The sequence below is a fragment of the Nerophis ophidion genome, linkage group LG27 (genome assembly GCF_033978795.1).
Source record: "Nerophis ophidion isolate RoL-2023_Sa linkage group LG27, RoL_Noph_v1.0, whole genome shotgun sequence".
Classification (NCBI taxonomy): Eukaryota; Metazoa; Chordata; class Actinopteri; order Syngnathiformes; family Syngnathidae; genus Nerophis; species Nerophis ophidion.
The window spans coordinates 23,778,798-23,799,193 of NC_084637.1; the positions used below are offsets into that span (position 1 = coordinate 23,778,798).

At 41.7% G+C, this 20,396-nt stretch overlaps 1 protein-coding gene across 3 annotated transcripts in view; it reads left to right on the forward strand.

Annotated features, from left to right (window-relative positions):
* Positions 1 to 1,403: 1,403 nt before the first annotated feature.
* The window catches only part of slc6a8 (solute carrier family 6 member 8), a 34,070-nt gene continuing 15,077 nt past the window's right edge, over positions 1,404 to 20,396 (forward strand). The window contains exons 1-5 of one of the 3 annotated variants that reach the window (XM_061889275.1): positions 1,404 to 1,513; positions 1,877 to 2,129; positions 11,390 to 11,521; positions 11,597 to 11,873; positions 15,942 to 16,074. In XM_061889275.1, the coding sequence (XP_061745259.1) occupies positions 1,961 to 2,129; positions 11,390 to 11,521; positions 11,597 to 11,873; positions 15,942 to 16,074 (711 nt within the window). In that variant the 5' untranslated portion in view covers positions 1,404 to 1,513; positions 1,877 to 1,960. Of the gene's footprint in view, positions 2,130 to 11,389; positions 11,522 to 11,596; positions 11,874 to 15,941; positions 16,075 to 20,396 lie in introns of all 3 variants that reach the window. The other 2 variants (XM_061889274.1, XM_061889273.1) reach the window with 2 other exon arrangements.

Sequence of the window (20,396 nt, forward strand, 5' to 3'; positions counted from 1 at the left end):
ACTTAGGTATTGGGTTACACTACATAAAGCGCTTTGAGTCACTTGAGAAAAAGCGCTATATAAATATAATTCACTTCACTATCTATACATTAATGAATAACATAACATGAACAAGCATAAATATAAAAGAACATTTTTGTAACGATCCATTCATTAATTGTTTTTTTTTCAAAACCTTTATTCATAACATTCAACATTTACATGCAATCAAAAAAAAAATATTTATTTTCTTCCTTTTAAAAAAAAAAACGTTTATTTATAAATTTCAACATTCACAAACAAACACATGAGAAACAATGATCAGAATATATACAAAAACAGTACAAAACAGAACAAAAACAGTACAAAATAAAACAGAACAGCACCAGGGGGTTGTAAATTCAAAGTAACTGAAATAGAATACAATATATATATATATATATATACCTTGATTGGATTATCCAGAGAATAGTGCTCGATACCGTGGTAGAGCGCAATATGTATGTGTGGAGAAAAAAAATCACAAGACTACTTCATCTCTACAGAACTGTTTCATGAGGGGTTCCCTCAATCGTCAGGTTTTCTCCCTCTTCCCTCAATCTCCTGAGGATTGAGGGACCCCTCATTAAACAGTTCTGTAGAGATGAAGTAGGCTTGTGATTTTTTTCCCCCACACATACATACATATATATATATATATATATATATATATATATATATATATCCATCCATCCATCCATTTTCTACCGCTTATTCCCTTTGGGGTCGCGGGAGGCGCTGTCGCCTACTTCAGCTACAATCGCGCGGAAGGCGGAGTACACCCTGGACAAGTCGCCACCTCATCGCAGGGCCTATATATATATATATATATATATATATATATATATATATATATATATATATATGTATGTGTGGGGAAAAAAATCACAAGACTACTTTATTGAAATTGAGTGAGCCTATGGCTTTGCACTTTGTTTATATATATATATATATATATATATGTATATATATATATATATATGTATGTGTATGTATATATATATGTGTGTGTATATATATATATATATATATATATATATATATATATATATATATATATATATATATACATATATATCTCAGCATCATCGTGTTCACAGCTTTTTTTGTTGTTAGAGGTAGAGAGTGTTTTATTGTAGAATTCTAAATCTTTTTTAAAGGCACAAAAGACAGGTTGGGTATTGAGAAACTTGCATTTATGAATATAAAACTTGGCCTACAGAATAATGATTTTGCAAGGCTAAAATTTTTGTTCATACAGATTCATTCATCATTTCGGCCCTCATTTATATTCATGAGTGTCATTCATCGTGACCGTGGGAAGGAAAAAGCGCCAGGGAGACCCCCACCTCGTGACTTCGCGCGACAGGTGGTGGGCGGGGCTTTTGCGGTGACGTGCGCAGCCGCTTTTAAAAGCGCGTGCCGTCGACTGCTCGCCTCGCGTGATGATGGCGATGCGCGCGCTCCCGTGAACACCCAGACGACTCCGAAGGAGGTGACCCCACCGCCGCCGCCTCCCGACGCCCCGCAGCGAGGATCTGATGAGATTCTTCAAGCTGACATTCAAATGTTTTGTGGATTGCTTCTGAACGTCGACGGAGCGCATTATCTTCATTTCTATATTTGGCTTTCCTTCATTTGTTTGGTTTATTTTGGGGGGGGGAAAGGGGGACGGCCAGCCAGGAAAAGTGCAGCGCGTGCTTTGATTGACAGCTGAGACAGTGCGTTCTCGTGCACGCGTGTGTCTGTGTGTGTGTCTGTGTGTGTGTGCGCGTGCGCGGGCTTTGGAACATTCCACCTCAGCCATTTTATTACGTCTTATCTGTCATTAATATTGATTTGATTGATGGACAAGCAGGCTCCTCCCACCGCCTCGTCCTCCTGCTCGCTGCTCCTCCCGGAGGAGGCCAAAAGGAGTCAGCTCCTCCCCCCGGCTCCGCTCATGGCGGCGGACGGCAAGAAAGGGGGCGTGGTCGTGGGGGCGGTGCCGGGGCACCAGGAGCGCGAGACGTGGACCAGACAGATGGACTTCATCATGTCCTGCGTGGGCTTCGCTGTGGGCCTGGGGAACGTCTGGAGGTTCCCCTACCTGTGCTACAAGAACGGAGGAGGTAGGAACAGGCCCCGCCCCCAAACACATGAACCCCTCCCACCATTAAGTCACTTTTTTACCAACCATCTGAGGCAAGACCGCCGACTCTCACAAACCCCTCCCACCCTGCCAGTTGGCTTTTACAAAGACCGCCCACCTCCAAGTCCCTAACCTTCACAAATAGTGGTCACATGACTTTCGCTAATGTTTACTCGTGCTTGATTATTGATTGAGCGTCCAGGCGCCGCGTTGCCAGATCGCCATGCGACGCGCTCGCCCAGTCTTGTCGTCGTTGCCCTGGCAACGCTGCCGGTGGGCGTGGCTAGCACCAAAGTCACTTTTGAAGGGCACTTATTTCAATGGCGGCCATTTTGGTTTGACCTTTGTTTAGGTGCGCTTTCCTTTCTTCCATGTCTCCTTGTGTCCTGCCTTCCTTTCCTTCAGCGACCTTGACACGCCAAATCCCACCCCCCCACCCCCATTTACTTCCGGGGCCACGTTTCCTCTTACGTTAGGAATATCCTTAAAGGCCTACTGAAATGAGATGTTCTCATTTAAACGGGGATAGCAGGTCCATTCTATGTGTCATCCTTGATCATTTTGCGATATTGCCATGTTTTTGCTGAAAGGATTTAGTAGAGAACATCCACGATAAAGTTCGCAACTTTCGGTGCCAACAGAAAAGCCCTGCCTCTACCGGAAGTCGCAGACGATGATGTCACATATTTACATTGTTTTTAATGGGAGCCTCCAACAAAAAGTGCTATTCGGACCGAGAAAACGACAATTTCCCCATTAATTTGAGCGAGGATGAAAGATTCGTGTTTGAGGATATTGATAGCGACGGACTAAAAATAAATAAATAAATAGTTTAAAAAAAAAAACGTGATTGAATTGGGACGGATTCCGATGTTTTTAGACACATTTACTAGGATAATTCTGGGAAATCCCTTATCTTTCTATTGTGTTGCTAGTGTTTTAATGAGTTTTATAGTACCTGATAGTCGGGAGGGTGTCTCCACGGGTGTCTTGTCGCGCAGTGTCTCAGGGGAGTCGACGGCAGCTATGGACGGCACAGGCTCAGCTTTTCTCCAGTAAGAACTGACTTTTTAACCACAATTTTCTCACCTAAACCTGCTGGTTGACATTTGGCCGGGATCCATGTTCTCTTGATCCATAGTAAAGTTTTACCTCCAGGAATTTTAAACAAGGAATCACCGTGTGTTTGTGTGGCTAAAGGCTAAAGCTTCCCAACTCCATCTTTCTACTGTGACTTCTCCAATATTAATTGAACAAATTGCAAAAGATTCAGCAACACAGATGTCCAAAAAACTGAATAATTATGCCGTTAAATCAGACGACTTTTAGCTGTGTGTGTGTGCAGCGCTCATACGTCCTAAAAACCCGTGACGTCTTGCGTACACGTCATCATTACACGACTTTTCGAAGACGAAACTTCCGGGAAATTTAAAGTTGTAATTTAGTAAACTAAAAAGGCCGTATTGGCATGTGTTGCAATGTTAATATTTCATCATTGATATATAAACTATCAGACTGCTTTAAGTTCATTTGTCCGATTATTTGCAGCGTTTTGTTAACGCTATATTATAAAAATACAGACGTTTTGTTAACACTATATTATAAAAAAAATAAATAAAATAAAAACAACTATTTACAAACACAAGCTATGGGATGACCTAAGAGGAAACATGACCTTGGAAGTAAATTGGGAGTGGGCTTTTTTTTTCTTTTTCTATAATATAGCGTTAACAAAACGTCTGTATTTTTATAATATAGCGTTAAAGGCCTACTGAAACCCACTACTACCCACCACGCAGTCTGATAGTTTATACATCAATGATGAAATATTTGTTAGGAGCTGAATTAGATGGAACCCAAGGATGCAGAGACGTATTGTTTGTAGACAAAAAGTTATTCCTTTATTCTAGGCGTAAGGAGGATGAAGCCACAAAAACATAAAGTGATGGTGGAGCACAAAACACACCATAAAAACTACTTAGATAAATACCAAAACTAAACCGAAAGCGCTAATAAAGACTAGGAATAATACTGACCGATAAGATAAAAATCAAATGAGCAAAGTACAAAAATAAATCTCTAGACGAGGCTAGGAAACATACTTCAAGAATGAAGTGAAACTGAAAGCGCTAGTCGGGGTTCGGTAAACAGGCAAACCTGTAAGATGCACGAGCCAAACACGAGGGTTAGCAAGTGAGACGAGAATGACAGTCATGTGTGAGAAACAGCAGTAACCACAAAGTACCGGCGCTATCGGGCCGTAAGCACCCAGTTAATAAAGGCACGCTAATCAACCTCAGGTGTGTTGGATTGACCAGCGTCAGCTGCACTCCAGACTGTGGACGAGAGAGAGAGTCAATCTGATGTGCAAATCGATATACAAACAAGATCATGAAACTTCAGTTCACCACAATATTAACATTGCAACACATGCCAATACGGCCTTTTTAGTTTACTAAATTACAATTTTAAATTTCCCGGGAGTTTCGTCTTCGAAACGTCCGTCACGGGCTGTTATGAATATGAGCGCTGAGCACACACACAGCTAAAAGTCGTCTGCTTTAATGGCATAATTACACAGTATTTTGGACATCTGTGTTGCTGAATCTTTTGCAATTTGTTCAATTAATAATGGAGAAGTCCAAGTAGAAAGATGGAGTTGGGAAGCTTTAGCCTTTAGCCACACAAACACACGGGGATTCCTTGTGAAACTTTACTATGGATCACAGCGGTCAAGCGAACATGGATCCCGACCGAATGTCAACAAGCAGGTTTCGTTGAGAAAATTGTGGTAAAAAGTCGCTTCTTACCGGAGATCAGCTGAACTTGCGCCGTCCATAAAGCTTGCCGTCGACTTCCCTGAGACATTGGCCTCAAGACACCCGTGGACACACACCTCCGACTATCAGGTACTGTTAAACTCACTACAACACTAGAGCAACACAATAGAAAGATAAGGGATTTCCCAGAATTATCATATTAAATGTGTCTAAAAACATCGGAGTCCGTCCCAATGCAATCGCTTTTTTTTTTTCTAGTCCGTCGCTATCAATATCCTCAAACACAAATCTTTCACCCTCGCTCAAATTAATGTGGAAATTGACGTTTTCTCGGTCCGAATAGCACTTTTTGTTGGAGGCTCCCATTTAAAAGAATGTGAATATGTGAGGAGCCATCCAAGATGTGACGTCATCGTCTGCGACTTCCGGTAGAGGCAGGGCTTTTCTCTTAGCACCGAAAGTTGCGAACTTTATCGTGGATGTTCTCTACTAAATCCTTTCAGCAAAAATATGGCAATATAGCAAAATGATCAAGTATGACACATAGAATGGACCTGCTATCCCCGTTTAAATAAGAAAATCTCATTTCAGTAGGCCTTTAACGCTATATTATAAAAATATAACGCTATATTATAAAAATATAACGCTATATTATAAATATACAGACGTTTTGTTAACGCTATATTATAAAAAAATCAAAAACAAAAAAAAACTATTTACAAACACAAGCTATGGGATGACGTAAGAGGAAACGTGACCCCGGAAGTAAATGGGGGGTAGGCTTTTTTAAATTTTTTATAATATAGTGTTAACAAAACGTCGGTATTTTTATAATATAGCGTTATATTTTTAAAATATGCGTTAACAAAACGTCTGTATTAATCAGACAAATTGACTTGAGGATATTCCTGTCGTAAGAGGAAACATGACCCCGGAAGTAAATGGGGGAAAGGTTTTTGTAGGGGGGAAGAAATTTGGCGTGACACCCTTTTATTCTCCATTCACCCTTCATCCTTCACACACACACACACACACACACTCACACACACACACAAACACATACACACACACACACGCACACACACACACACACACACACGCACACGCACACGCACACGCACACACACACTCTCAAGGTCAGAGAGTGTGAGTTTTGGATGAGTCATCAGTCTGGTTGCCATAGTAACCCACCTATAAACCACACCACGCCGTGAAGCATGCTGATCTTAAGGAGATGCTTAGCTTCGCATTTCCATGGCAACAAGTGGTTTAGCCAGGGTCAAAGGTCACAAGGATACAGGGGGTGGGACATCATCATCATCATCATCATCATCATGGTCGCCACGTGCAGCGGAGTTTAGCGCCAGTTGACAGTAATCCTTTAATCCTATTGGCACACCTCCAGGCTCCGCCCCCTGCCTCCTTTGCCTGTCACAGCCCACTTTCTTTTTTTCCTCAACACGTAGAGGTCAGAGGTCGCGAGGTGTCTGTTTGTTTGATCTGTCAATGATCGACGTGTTGGTGTGTGATAACGTTGATAACGAGCGCGACCTGATTATCAATAATTCATCACACAAGTCATTACAATCAAGTCCTTTTCTTCCTCCTCCTTCTTCTTCTCCTCCATCAACCCGTCCTTCTCCTTCTTTTCCTTCTTCTTCTCTACCTTTTCCTTCTTCTTCCCCTCCTTCTCCTCGCTTTCCTTTTCCTCCTTCTTCTTTTCCTCCTCCTTTTTCTCGTTCTCCTTTTCCTTCTTCTCCTTCTTCTTTTCTTCCTTCTCCTTCTTCTCCTCCTCTTTCTTCTTGTCCCTTTTCTTCTTCTTCTCCTACTTCTTCTTCTTCTTCTAATCCTTCTTCCCGCTTTCCTCTTTATTCTTCTCCTCCTCCTTCTTCTCGCTTTCCATCCTCCTTCTTCTCCTCCTTCTTCTCGCTTTCCTTTTTCTCCTCCTTTTTCTCGCTTTCCTTTTCCTCCTACTTCTTCTCCTCCTCTTTCTCTTCCTCCTCCTCCTCCTCCTCCTCCTCTTTCTTCTTCTTCTCCTTTCCCTCCTCCTCTTCTTCTCCTCCTCTTTCTTCTTCCTCTCCTTTCCCTCCTCCTCCTTCTTCTTCTTCTCAGCTTCCTTTTTCTCTTCCTTCTCATTCTTCTCCTCCTCTTTCTTCTTCTTTCCTTTGCCTCCTCCTCCTTCTTCTTCTTCTCCATCTTCTTCTCAGCTTCCTTTTTCTCCCCCTTTTTCTCATTCTTCTTCTTCTCTTTCTTCTTCTTCTCTTATCTCCTTCCTTTCCCTCCTCCTTCTTCTTGTTCTCGTTTTCCTTTTTCTCCGCCTTCTTCTTGTTCTCTTTTTCCCCCTCCTCCTCCTTCTTTTCCTTCTCCTACTTCCCCTCCTCTTTCTTCTCATCCTCCTCCTCCTTCTTCTTCTTTATCCATTTCCTCCTCCTCCTTCTTCTCCTTTTCCTTCTTTGCCATCTTCTTCTTCTCCTCCTTCTCTTCCTTCTCATTCTTCTCCTCCTCTTTCTTCTTCTTCTCCTCCTTCTTCTTTTTCTCCTTTTCCTTCTTCTTGTTCTTCTTTTCCTTCTTCTCCTCCTTCTTCTCATTCTCCCTTTCTCCCTTCTTCTCCTCCTCTTTCTTTTTTCCTTCTCCTTTTGTTCTTATTTCTCTTAATCCTTCTTGTTCCCTTTTCCTTCTTCTCCTCATCCTTGTTTTACTTTTCCTCCTTCTTCTTCTTCTTCTTCTCCTCCTTCTTCTTTTCTTCCTTCACCCCTCCTCAACCCCCTTCTTCTTCTCCTCTTTTCTTCCTCTTGTTCTTGTCCTCCTTCTCCCCCTACTTCTTCTCATTTTCCTCATCCTCCTGCTTCTTCTTCTCCTTCTCGTTCTTCTCATTTTTATTTTTCTTGTTTTACTTTCCCTGCTTCACCTAGTCCTCCTCCTTCTTTTTCTTCTCCAACTCTTACATTCTTCTTCTCCTCTTTCTTCTCCCCCCCTCCTTCTTCTTCTCCTCCTTATTCTCGTTGTTCTCTTTATTCTTCCTCTTCCTCTTCTTCTCTTACTCCTCCTCCTCCTCCTTCAGTTAGCACACTGATTTTCGCTTGGATTAGCCAGATTAGCTCGCTAACTGTAGCTCCGCAGCTTAGTGTGCTAACGTGTCACTTTCCGCCCTGGGCCAATCACGTGCGTGTGCGAGGAGGCGAGGAGGCGAGGCTCCCACTAGGAAAAGCACACTGTTCTAGATTTAGATTTAGTCCACGTTTAATAATAACAGGGGCAGTAAAACATGTTCAGCTGTTCCGCTTGTCGGAAACGGAGACACAAATGATGAGTCAAATAAGTATTTTAGAACGCGAGAGGATTTTTCCAAGTGTAGTTTTTATTAGACGTCAGCATATCTGCTAATATTTATTTATGTGACGAGGAAAATTCCCGCGAAAAAACGGAAAATGAAACAAAAACGCTGACTTCCTGCTTTAAGCTTTTTGAGTTAGGGGCCACATTGGGCTAGAAAAATGTGGCCGGGGGCCAAAAGCAGGCTGGATGTAAAGTAGCAATACATATTCACATATACAGTCGTGGTCAAAAGTTTACATACACTTGTAAAGAACATGATGTCATGGCGGTCTTGAGTTTTCAATAATTTCTATAACTCTTATGTTTTTGTGATAGAGTGATTGGAGCACATACTTGTTGGTCACAAAAAAACATTCATGAAGTTTGGTTCTTTTATGAATTTATTATGGGTCTACTGAAAATGTGAGCAAATCTGCTGGGTCAAAGGATACATAAAGCAATGTTAATATTTGGTTACATGTCCCTTGGCAAGTTTCACTGCGATAATGTGTTTTTGGTAGCCATCCACAAGCTTCTGCTTGAATTTTTGACCACTCCTCTTGACAAAATTGGTGCAGTTCAGCTAAATTTGTTGGTTTTCTGACATAGACTTGTTTCTTCAGCATTGTCCACACATTGTCAGGACTGATTTAGCTATTCCTTTACCACTTTTGACGTGTGTTTTGGGTCATTGTCCTGTTGGAACGCCCAACTGTCCCCAACACCCAACCTCCAGGCTGATGATTTTAAATTGTCCTGAAGAATTTGGAGGTAATCCTCCTTTTTCATTCTCCCATTTAAAGCACCAGTCTCATTAGCAGCAAAAAAGGCCCAGGGTATAATACTACCACCACCATGATTGACAGTAGGTGTGGTGTTCCTGGGATTATAGGCCTCAACTTTACTCCTCCAAACATATTGCTGGGTATTGTGGCCGAACAGCTAAATTTTTGTGATTCAACCCCCATTGACATAGTTGACATAGTTCAATGAGCAAGGTTGTGTTAAATTATTGTGTTGATTATAGTTTATTTGCAGCATGAGCGGGAAAGTTTGTTTGGATTAGGTCACATAAATAAAGCTGTGCAGTTTCAAAATAAAAGCTCAGGGTCACTACTGAGCAACGCGGCTGTTATCCGCAACATGGCGGTCTGTTTGCAGCGATCAGAATGTAATGTTATTCAAATTAAACAGGTGACGTCTTGCGGGCCGTAGTTTGAACACCCCTAATGTAAACTATCTAATATGGAGACCGCTAACATGCTAACAGTTTAGCACGCTGCCACCTAGCGAGATAGCGCCATTCTGTCAGGTATTTCCTTCATGCGAGCTATGACTTGAAATGAGGAGAATGGCGAACATGATTTGAAGTATGACTCAAGTGAAACCTACAAAACAAAGCGCTTCGTCTCGATAGGGATTCAACACAATAAGAGTCAGTTCAGGTCAAGGTTTATGATCACACGGGATATAAAGTTATGATGTGTTATATTGGCCCTTAGAAGTGCTGCTGCGTTAATTATTACAAACCCCGTTTCCATATGAGTCGGGAAATTGTGTTAGATGTAAATATAAACGGAATACAATGATTTGCAAATCAGTTTCAACCCATATTCAGTTGAATATGCTACAAAGACAACATATTTGATGTACAAACTGATAAAAAAAAGTTTTTTTTGCAAATAATCATTAACTTTAGAATGTGATGCCAGCAACAAGTGACAAAGAAGTTGGGAAAGGTGGCAATAAATACTGATAAAGTTGAGGAATGCTCATAAAACACTTATTTGGAACATCCCACAGGTGTGCAGGGTAACTGGGAACATGTGGGTGCCAAGACTGGGTATAAAAACTGCTTCCCAAAAAATGCTCAGTCTTTTACAAGAAAGTGTGAGCAAATAGTCAAACCGTTTAAAAACAACGTTTTTTAAAGTGCAATCGCAAGAAATTTCGGGATTTCAACATCTACGGTCCATAATATCATCAAAAGGTTCAGAGAATCTGGAGAAATCACTCCACGTAAGCAGCATGGCCGGAAACCAACATTGAATGACCGTGACCTTCGATTCCTTTAGACGGCACTGTATCAAAAACCGACATTAATCTCTAAAGGATATCACCACATGGGCTCAGGAACACTTCAAAAAACCACTGTCCCTAAATACAATTCGTCGCTACATCTGTAAGTGCAAGTTAAAGCTCTAGTATGCAAAGCCAAAGCTATTTACCAACAACATCCAGAAACTCCGCCGGCTTCTCTGGGCCCGAGATCATCTAAGATGGACTGATGGAAAGTGGAAAAGTGTACTGTGGTCTAACGGGTCCAGATTTCAAATTGTTTTTGGAAATATTTGACATTGTGTCATCCGGACCAAAGGAGAAGCGAACCATCCAGACTGTTATCAACGCAAAGTTCAAAAGCCAGCATCTGTGATGGTATGGGGGTGCATTAGTACCCAAGGCATGGGTAACTTACACATCTGTGAAGGCACCATTAATGCTGAAAGGTACATACAGGTTTTGGAACAACATATGCTGCCATTTAAGCGCCGTCTTTTTCATGGACGCCCCTGCTTATTTCAGCAAGACAATGCCAAGCCCCATTCAGCACGTGTTACAACAGCGTGTCTTTGTAAAAAAAAAAAAAGAGTGCGGGTACTTTCCTGGCCCACCTGCAGTCCAGACCTGTCTTCCATCCAAAATGTGTGGCGCATTATGAAGCGTAAAATACGACAGCGGAGACACCGGACTGTTGAACGACTGAAGCTTTACATGAAACAAGAATGGGAAAGAATTCCACTTTCAAAGCTTCAACAATTAGTTTCCTCAGTTCCCAAACGTTTATTGAGTGTTGTTAAAAGAAAAGGTGATGTAACACAGTGGTGAACATGCCCTTTCCCAACTACTTTGGCACGTGTTGCAGCCATGAAATTGTAAGTTAATTATTACTTGCAAAAAAATAAAATAAAGTATATGAGTTTGAACGTCAAATATCTTGTCTTTGTAGTGCATTGAATATGGGTTGAAAATGATTTGCAAATCATTGTATTCCGTTTATATTTACATCTAACACAATTTCCCAACTCATATGGAAACGGGGTTTGTACATTAACGAGGTCACTGATGAAGACTTCCTGTCATAAAGGCGTCTTCCTCATCCCGTACATGCTGATCGTCTTTGTGGGCGGAGTCCCCATCTTCTTCCTGGAAATCTCTCTGGGTCAGTTCATGAAGGCGGGAAGCATCAACGTGTGGAACATTGCGCCGCTCTTCAAAGGTAGGCCACGCCCCCAGGGACTTCCTGTCCGCATGGCGCCATCAGGGTGTTGAATTGTGGGGCGTGTGCACGCAGGACTGGGCTACGCGTCGATGGTGATCGTCTTCTTCTGCAACACGTATTACATCATGGTGCTGGCCTGGGCCTTCTACTACCTCATCCAGTCCTTCAGCACCCAGCTGCCCTGGTCCACCTGTGACCACGCCTGGAACACCAACTCCTGCCTGGACGCCTACAGCCTCCATCACTGCAACAACGCCACCGACAACCGTACACACGCCCTCCTCGCCAACGGCAACCTGACCTGCGCCGACCTCGCCCACGCCAGATCCCCCATCATTGAGTTCTGGGAGTGAGTTCTGCTCCCGCGGTCTTGCAGTAGGACACGTAGTGGGACACATAATAGGACATGTAGTAGGAAACGCAGTAGGACATGTCGTAGGACATGTAGTATAACATGGTAGAACATGCAATAGGACACGTAGCAGGACATCTAGTATGACATGTTGTAGGACGTGTAGTAGGACATGTAGTGTGACACATAACTGGACAGGTAGTAGGAAATGTAGTATGACATGTAGTAGGACACATAGTAGGAAACATAATAGAACAAGTCGTAGGACATGTAGTAGGACACGTAGTGGGACACATGATAGGACATGTAGTATAACATGTTGTAAGACGTGTATTAGGACACGTGGTGGGACACATAATAGGACAGGTAGTAGGAAATGTAGTATGACATGTAGTAGGACGTGTAGCTTGACATGTTGTAAGACACATAGTGGGACACACAATAGGACAGGTAGTAGGAAATGTACTATGACATGTAGTAGGATGTGTAGTAGGAGACATAGTAGGACACGTGGTGGGACACATAATAGAACAGGTCGTAGGACATGTAGTAGGACACTTAGTAGGACATGTAGTAGATTATACAGTAGGACATGTAGTAAGACACGTAGTAGGAAATGCAGTCGAACATGCAGTAGGACATGTAGTAGGACACATAGTATGACACGTAGTAGAACATGTAGTAGATTATGCAGTAATAAGTCAGGTAGTAGGACACATAGTATGACATGTAGTAGGACATGTAGATTGACATGTAGTAGGACACGTAGTAGGACATGTTGTAGGACATATATGACATGCAGTAGGATACGTAGTATGACATGTAGTCGGACATGTAGTAGGACATGTTGTAGGACACATAGTAGGACATGTAGTAGGTCACATAGTAGGACATGTAATTGGACACATTGTATGACATGTAGTAGGACATGTAGTAGGACACGTAGTATGACATGTAGTCGGACACGTATTAGGACATGTTGTAGGATATGTAGCAGGACACATAGTAGGACATGTAATAAGACAAATTGTATGACACGTAGTAGGACATGTAGTAGGACACGTAGTATGACATGTAGTCGGACACATAGTAGGACATGTTTTAGGACATGCAGTAGGACACGTAGTATGACATGTAGTCGGAATATAATAGGACATGTTTTAGGACACATAGTATGACATGCAGTAGGACATGTAGTAGCACATGTAGTAGGACACGTAATAGGACATATAGTATGACACGTAGTGGGACATGTAGTAGGACACACAGTATGACACTTAGTGGGACATTTAGTAGGACAAGCAGTACAACATGTAGTAGGACATATAGTAGAACGTGTAGTAGGACAGGTAGTAAGACATAAGTAGGACATGTAGTTGAACATGTAGTAAGATATGTAGTGTGACATGTAATAGGACATGTAGGAGGACACGTAGTCGAACATATAGCAGAACATGTAGTAGGACAAGTAGTAAGACATGTAATAGGACATGTAGTAGGACAGGTAGTCTGACATATAGTAGGACACGTAGTAAGACAAGTAATAGGACACGTAGTAATACAAGTAATAGGACACGTAGTAAGACACGTAGTAGGACATGTAGTAGGACACACAGTAGGACATGTACTAATACATGTCCTACTACATGTACTAAATGTCCTACTACATGTTGTACTACACGTTATAGGATGTTTTACTACATGTGTACTTCATGTTGTACTAAATGTACTACTACTTGTAGTACAACATGTGGTACACCTTTAGTTGGACCTCATAAGAAACATTGATCTGTTAATACCGTATTTCCTTGAATTGCCGCCGGGGCGCTAATTATTTTAAAACCTCTTCTCACTCCGGCACTTACCAAAGGCATGCGGTAAAAATTTTAGTGTGATGTAAGGATACCATCATGAAAAGCACATTAAAAAAAAAACTTTATTATGGTCTTACCTATACTTATAAATGAAGTCTGGGCACCAGCGCCCCCCGCGACCTCAAAGGGAATAAGCGGTAGAAAATAGATGGATGGATGGAAGTCCAGGCCAGTCCCTTCTGATCAAAAGCATCGATAACTTGTTTATAGAAGTCGTCCTTATATTTCTTCAGTTATAAAAGTCTCTGTGTCTTGATTGAAAGTCCAGTTTAGAAAACTGCTATCAGACCACTGCTATCAGTTAGCTCGGCTCCTCAAGTGCGGGCGACGACAGAATTATCCTCGGACAACTCCCCCTCCCGTTCGGCTCCGTGGGTGATCTCTTTATCCCACCGCTGCCACCATGAAGTGTTATTGTATAAATAATACACTGGGTATTTAGGACTGGAACATGCTTTATTTCAGCCCGGTTGTTTACATAGCCAGCATAGGAGTGTTACATCCTAAAACAGGGGTAGAGAACCTATGGCTCTAGAGCCAGATGTGGCTCTTTTGATGACTGCATCTGGCTCTCAGATAAATCTTAGCTGACATTGCTTAACACGGTAAGTAATGAATAATTCCGCTGGTAAGCACAGTGTCAAAATAACGTTCAAAATACAAAACATTCTCATGCATATTAATCCATCCATCCGGTTTCCACCGCACCTGTTCAAGAAGTCGCATTAATGGTAAGAAGTATTTTATTTATTGTTGGTTAGCTTCAGAATAACAATGTTATTAAAAAGAATAAGAGACTTATTATACTCTAAACATTTTGGTCTCATTTAAAAATGCACGCATTTCGTTGTATTCGGTCTTAAAAAAATATATTATATGTGTTATGGTTTAACAGGGGAAGGTGACGGCAACAGACACTAGAGGAAAAAGTAGCTCTATAGATTTATTATATATGTTAACCATATATATAATAATCAAACAAAATAAACATAAACTAAGGAAATGGAGTGTGAACTAGATCCAAGAGTGTGTATGGTGTAAGACTATGTGTAGTATTTAACTGGAGGGTTTTACCATAAATGTTGGGGAGAGCGAAAGAACACGGAAGTCCGTGGGGCAGGCAGATGATCCAGGGCGAGCGAGAGGCGTCGGTACTAATGTGTCCAAGCGGGAGGTCGAGATCCAAGGGGCAATCCGGGAAGCAGGGGAACAACGACGAGGAATGACTACACACACAGCAACGTTAAATACGGGAACGGAAGTCTGCGGTAGGATGACAGGACAATGAAACACGGAAGGGAAAACAGACAGAGAGAGCAGGAATGCATAAGCAGGACGTGGCTTACTGTACATGACAGAAGACTGTACTCCGGCGAGCGATGGCAGGTTGTCCAGGCTTAAGAAGGCAGCTCCTTCATTACCTGCAAGTGTGCTGATTGCTGGTGAATGCTGATTGCTGGCGTCCCTGGATGTGCGCGCCTGTGACCGTGTCCTGAGGTGCGCTCACTGGAGCGCACAGACGGATGAGCGCCGTTGGCAGGAGTCTGAGCCGTAACAATATGGCTCTCACGGAAATACTTTTTAAAATATTTGGCTTTTATGGCTCTCTCAGCCAAATAGGTTCCCGACCCCTGTCCTAAAAGGTCCGTCGTGCACCCCCGTGCATCATATCAGTCCCAGCACCTATCACGTCACTCATTGTCACTTCTTCTGCAGCCGAGTAGTCGCAAGAAGGATCACTAGCGCCCTCTACCACCAGGAGGCGGGAGTCATTTAATGACTCATATTTGACACACGCAGCTACGGTATATTAATAAAACATATCTGCTTACTGTTCTTTTTAGCATACCGGTATTCAATAGCTTGGACCTTAAATCCTACTGAATAGCTCTTAATCTTCTTCCCTTTATGTGATTTCAAATTACCGGTATTGAAATCAGCCTCCTCCATTTTGAAAATGATGACAGGGGAAGTGTCACTCGTCACGTCACGAGTTTGACCCGGCGGTAATACTAAGCATGCGCTAATTATTTTGCGAAGCGGGTTTGACTCGGCAGTAATTCAAGGCAGGCGCATACTATATGTCCTGCGGCAATTCAAGGAAATACGGTATCTCTTTTAGATCAGCCAAATGCTACACTAGGGTAACTAAAAGCTGTGTGTGTGTGTGTGTGTGTGTGTGTGTGTGCAGGAACAAGGTTCTGAAAATCTCGTCGGGCTTAGATGACCCGGGTGAAATCAACTGGGAGCTGCTGTTGTGTCTGATGGCTGTCTGGTTGCTCATCTATTTTTGTGTGTGGAAAGGCGTCAAATCTACGGGAAAGGTAAGATGCTATGCTGACAACAGCAAACAAACAAGATGCTAACAACAACAACCTGCTAACTACAACGCGTTTAGAACGCGCTAACAACACACAAACAACAACATGTTAACAACAACAGGCTGACAATGCGCTCACAACATGTTGACAACATACGCTGACAACAACATGCTAACAACAACATGCTAACAACACACAAACAACAACAGGTTAACAACAACAGGCTGACAACAATGCACTCACATGTTGACAACATACGCTGACTACAACATGCTAACAATAACATGCTAGCAACATATTAACAACTGCTAACTACAACACAAAAAGAACAACACACAAACACCAACATGCTAACAACAACATGCTAATAACACACAAACAACAACACGTTAAAAAAAACAGGCTAACAACAATGCGCTCACAACATGTTGACAACATACATTGACAATAGAAAGCTGACAACAACGCGCAAACAATAACACTTTAACATCATATTAACAACAACATGCCAACTACAACACGAAAAAACAACACAGAAACACTAACATGCTAACAAGAAAACTCTGACAACAACATGCTAACAGCAAGATGATAACAACACACAAACAACATGTTAAAAACAACAAGCTAACAACAATGCACTCACATGTTGACAACATGCATTAACAACAGAACGCTGACAACAACTTGCTAACAACTGCTAACTACAACACGAAAAAACAACACACACAAACACCAACATGCTAACAACAAGATGATAACAACAGAATGTTGACAACAACACACTAACAATAACGCACGAACAACATTATTAACAACAACATGCTAACTAAAACACGCGAGCACACAAACACCAACATGCGTACAACGGAACTCTGACAACAACATGCTAACAACAAGATGATAACAACAGAATGTTAGAAACAACACGCTAACAACACACAAACAACATTATAACAACAACAGTCTAATAACAATGCGCTCACAACATTGACAACAGAAATCTGGCAACAACTCACTAACAATAACACGCTAACAACAACACGCTAACAACATATTAACAACAACATGCTAACTACAACATGAAAAAAACACCAACATGCTAACAACAGAACACTGTCAAAAACATGCTAACAACAAGATGATAACAACAGAATGTTGACAACAACAGGCTAACAATAACACACTTACAACATATTAACAACAACATGCTAACTCTAACACACAAACACCAACATCCATACAACAGACCTCTGACAACATGTTAACAACAGAATGTTAGCAACAACACGCTAACAACATGTTAATAACACACAAACAACAACATGTTAACAACAACAGGCTAACAACAATGCCCTCACAACATGTTGACAACATACAATGACAACAGAACGCTGACAACAGCATGCTAACAAAACACGCTAACATCATTATTAACAACAAAATGCTAACTACAACACAAAAAAACAACACACAAACACCAAAATGCTACAACAGAATTTTGACAACAACATGACAAAAACAAGATGCTATCAACACGCAGACAACAACATGTTAACAACAGGCTAACAACAATGCGTTCACAACATACATCGACAACAGAACGCTGACAACAACATGCTAACAACAAGATGATAACAACAGAATGTTAGCAACAACACGCTAACAACAACTTGCTAACAACACACAAACAAAAATGAGCTCAAAACATGTTGACAACATACATTGAGAACAGAACACTGACAACAACATGCTAACAATAACATGCTAACAACATAATAACATGTTTACTACAAAACAAAACAAAAACACAAACACCAACATTTTAACAACAGAACACTGACAAAAACATGCTAACAACAAGATGATAACAACAGAATGTTGACAACAACAGGCTAACAATAACATGCTAACAACATATTAAAGGCCTACTGAAACCCACTACTACCGACCACGCAGTCTGATAGTTTATATATCAATGATGAAATATTAACATTGCAACACATGCCAATACGGCCTTTTTAGTTTACTAAATTACAATTTTAAATTTCCCGCGGAGTTTCTTGTTGAAAACGTCGCGGAATGATGACGCGTGCGCGTGACGTCTCGAGTTGGAGGGGACATATTAGCGCAGCACCACTTGCGGCTAAAACTTGTCTCTTTTCATCGCATAATTACACAGTATTTTGGACATCTGTGTTGCTGAATCTTTTGCAATTTGTTCAATGAATAATGGAGACTATAAGTAAGAATGCTGTTGGTGGAAAGCGGTGGATTGCAGCTGTCTTTAGCACCGAAACACAGCCGGTGTTTCTTTGTTTGTTGTGAAGCAGAGCGGTCAAGTGAACATGTTTTCTCTACGTCAACCAGCATGTTTTTGGATGGGAAAATTGTGATATATATCTTACCGGAGAAATCAGTGGATTATGCGTCCTCCTGCAGTAGCTGTCAAAAAAGGCAGCTGTGAGCTTGGCTTCTCTCTGAGACACTGCGTGTTCACCGCAGCCATCTGACCTCGAGGTATGTCTTTACAATCTCACTAAAACACTATTAAAACAATAAGCAGATAAGGGATCTTCTGGAATTATCCTGGTAAATGTGTCTAATTACATCTGAAACTGCCGCCGTCCGGAGCCGTCGCTTTTTATTTTATTATTATCATTATTTTTTTCTTCTAGTCCTTCACTATCAATATCCTCATCCACAAATCTTTCATCCTCGCTCAAATTAATGGGGAAATTGTCGCTTTCTCGGTCAGAATTGCTCTTACTGCTGGTGGCTCCCGTTATAAACAATGTGAGGATGTTTAAGTACCTGCAGCATCGTACACTTGTGTGTGTAAATGTGTTTTCATGAGGTTTTCAAAAATAAAGCTCTGTTGATGAAAGTGTACCCCTATGAAAATGTATTCATAATTTCTAATATTTATATTCAAGTTCATAGATTTGATATTTATATTCTTCTTGAAAACAGCCCTGTGAGGAATTTATAGTAAAGTTCATAAAAAGTTAATAGAATTAAAATTGATGGAGAATGTCAGACGATTTCGTTCAGAAAGACTGTAGGTTAGCTAGCTCATTTAAAATATCCTAAACTTTTTTTTGACCCCGCCTTTTTTTTTTTTTTTTAAAAAGAAAGAATCGGAAACGAAACAAATAATCGGAATCGTTCGAATTCAAACGATACCCAACCCTACATGTGACCAGGTCATGTGACCAGGTCAGACTGTCTTCACAGTGTGAGCTCAGCACACAGCCAAAGGTCAAAGGTCACCCGCCAGCTGTCAATGCAAACAAGCTAAAGCTAACATGAGCGAACGACTCTTTAAAGCTGTGTGTGTGAGTGTGTGTGTGTGTGCACACGCACAGTCGAGTCACAAAGTCACGTGGCAGAATAAGCGTTGCCATGGCGATGCAGCCGTACAGTGAGGCAGTGATTGGTCCTTGATGGTGGGGGGAGGGGTCACTCATTCTGCAGTAGGACGTGACTGAGAGATGCAGCGCCTGCGCGTGTGTGTGTGTGTGTGTGTGTGTGTGTGTGTGTGTGTGTGTGTGTGTGTGTCGTTACAGAGGTCAGTGACCATCACAGATGACATCACACATTTGGGCTGGAGTTCATGGTGGTCGTCTGAATGGCCATGGGAGGGAGGTTGCTTGCCCCTTTGTGTGTGTGTGTGTCGTTACCGAGGTCATGTGACCATCACAGATGACATCACACATTTGGGCTAGAGGTCATCGTGGTCGTTTCTGAATGGCGATGGGAGGGAGGTTGCTCCCCCTTTGTGTGTGTGTGTGTGTGTGTGCGTGCGTGTGTGTGTGTCGTTACCGAGGTCATGTGACCATCACAGATGACATCACACATTTGGGCTAGAGGTCATCGTGGTCGTTTCTGAATGGCGATGGGAGGGAGGTTGCTCCCCCCTTTGTGTGTTTGTGTGTGTGTATGTGTGTGTGCGTGCGCACTCTCACGGATCTTCACTATCAACGCAAACACTCCTGACGGTGTTCAACAGCAGGTCGCATTTTCCACTCAGCACACACACATTCTACCTTCTTGAGACCTCGGAAAAATGCCTACCTCTTTAGGACCACCCTTTCTAGATATATAAAGATTTGTATTTACAACCTTAATAATATAAACATATGATGCAAATATAAAAAAAGGTAAGCTTTTAGTTCTTACACACACGTGTTATTATAAATGTTGGCCAAAGGGGCGCATTTCAATTTTTTACACACACTTGTTATTTCATATGTTGACCAGAGGGGGAGACCTTCACATTTTTACACACACTTATTTCATATGATGGACAAAGTGGCACATTT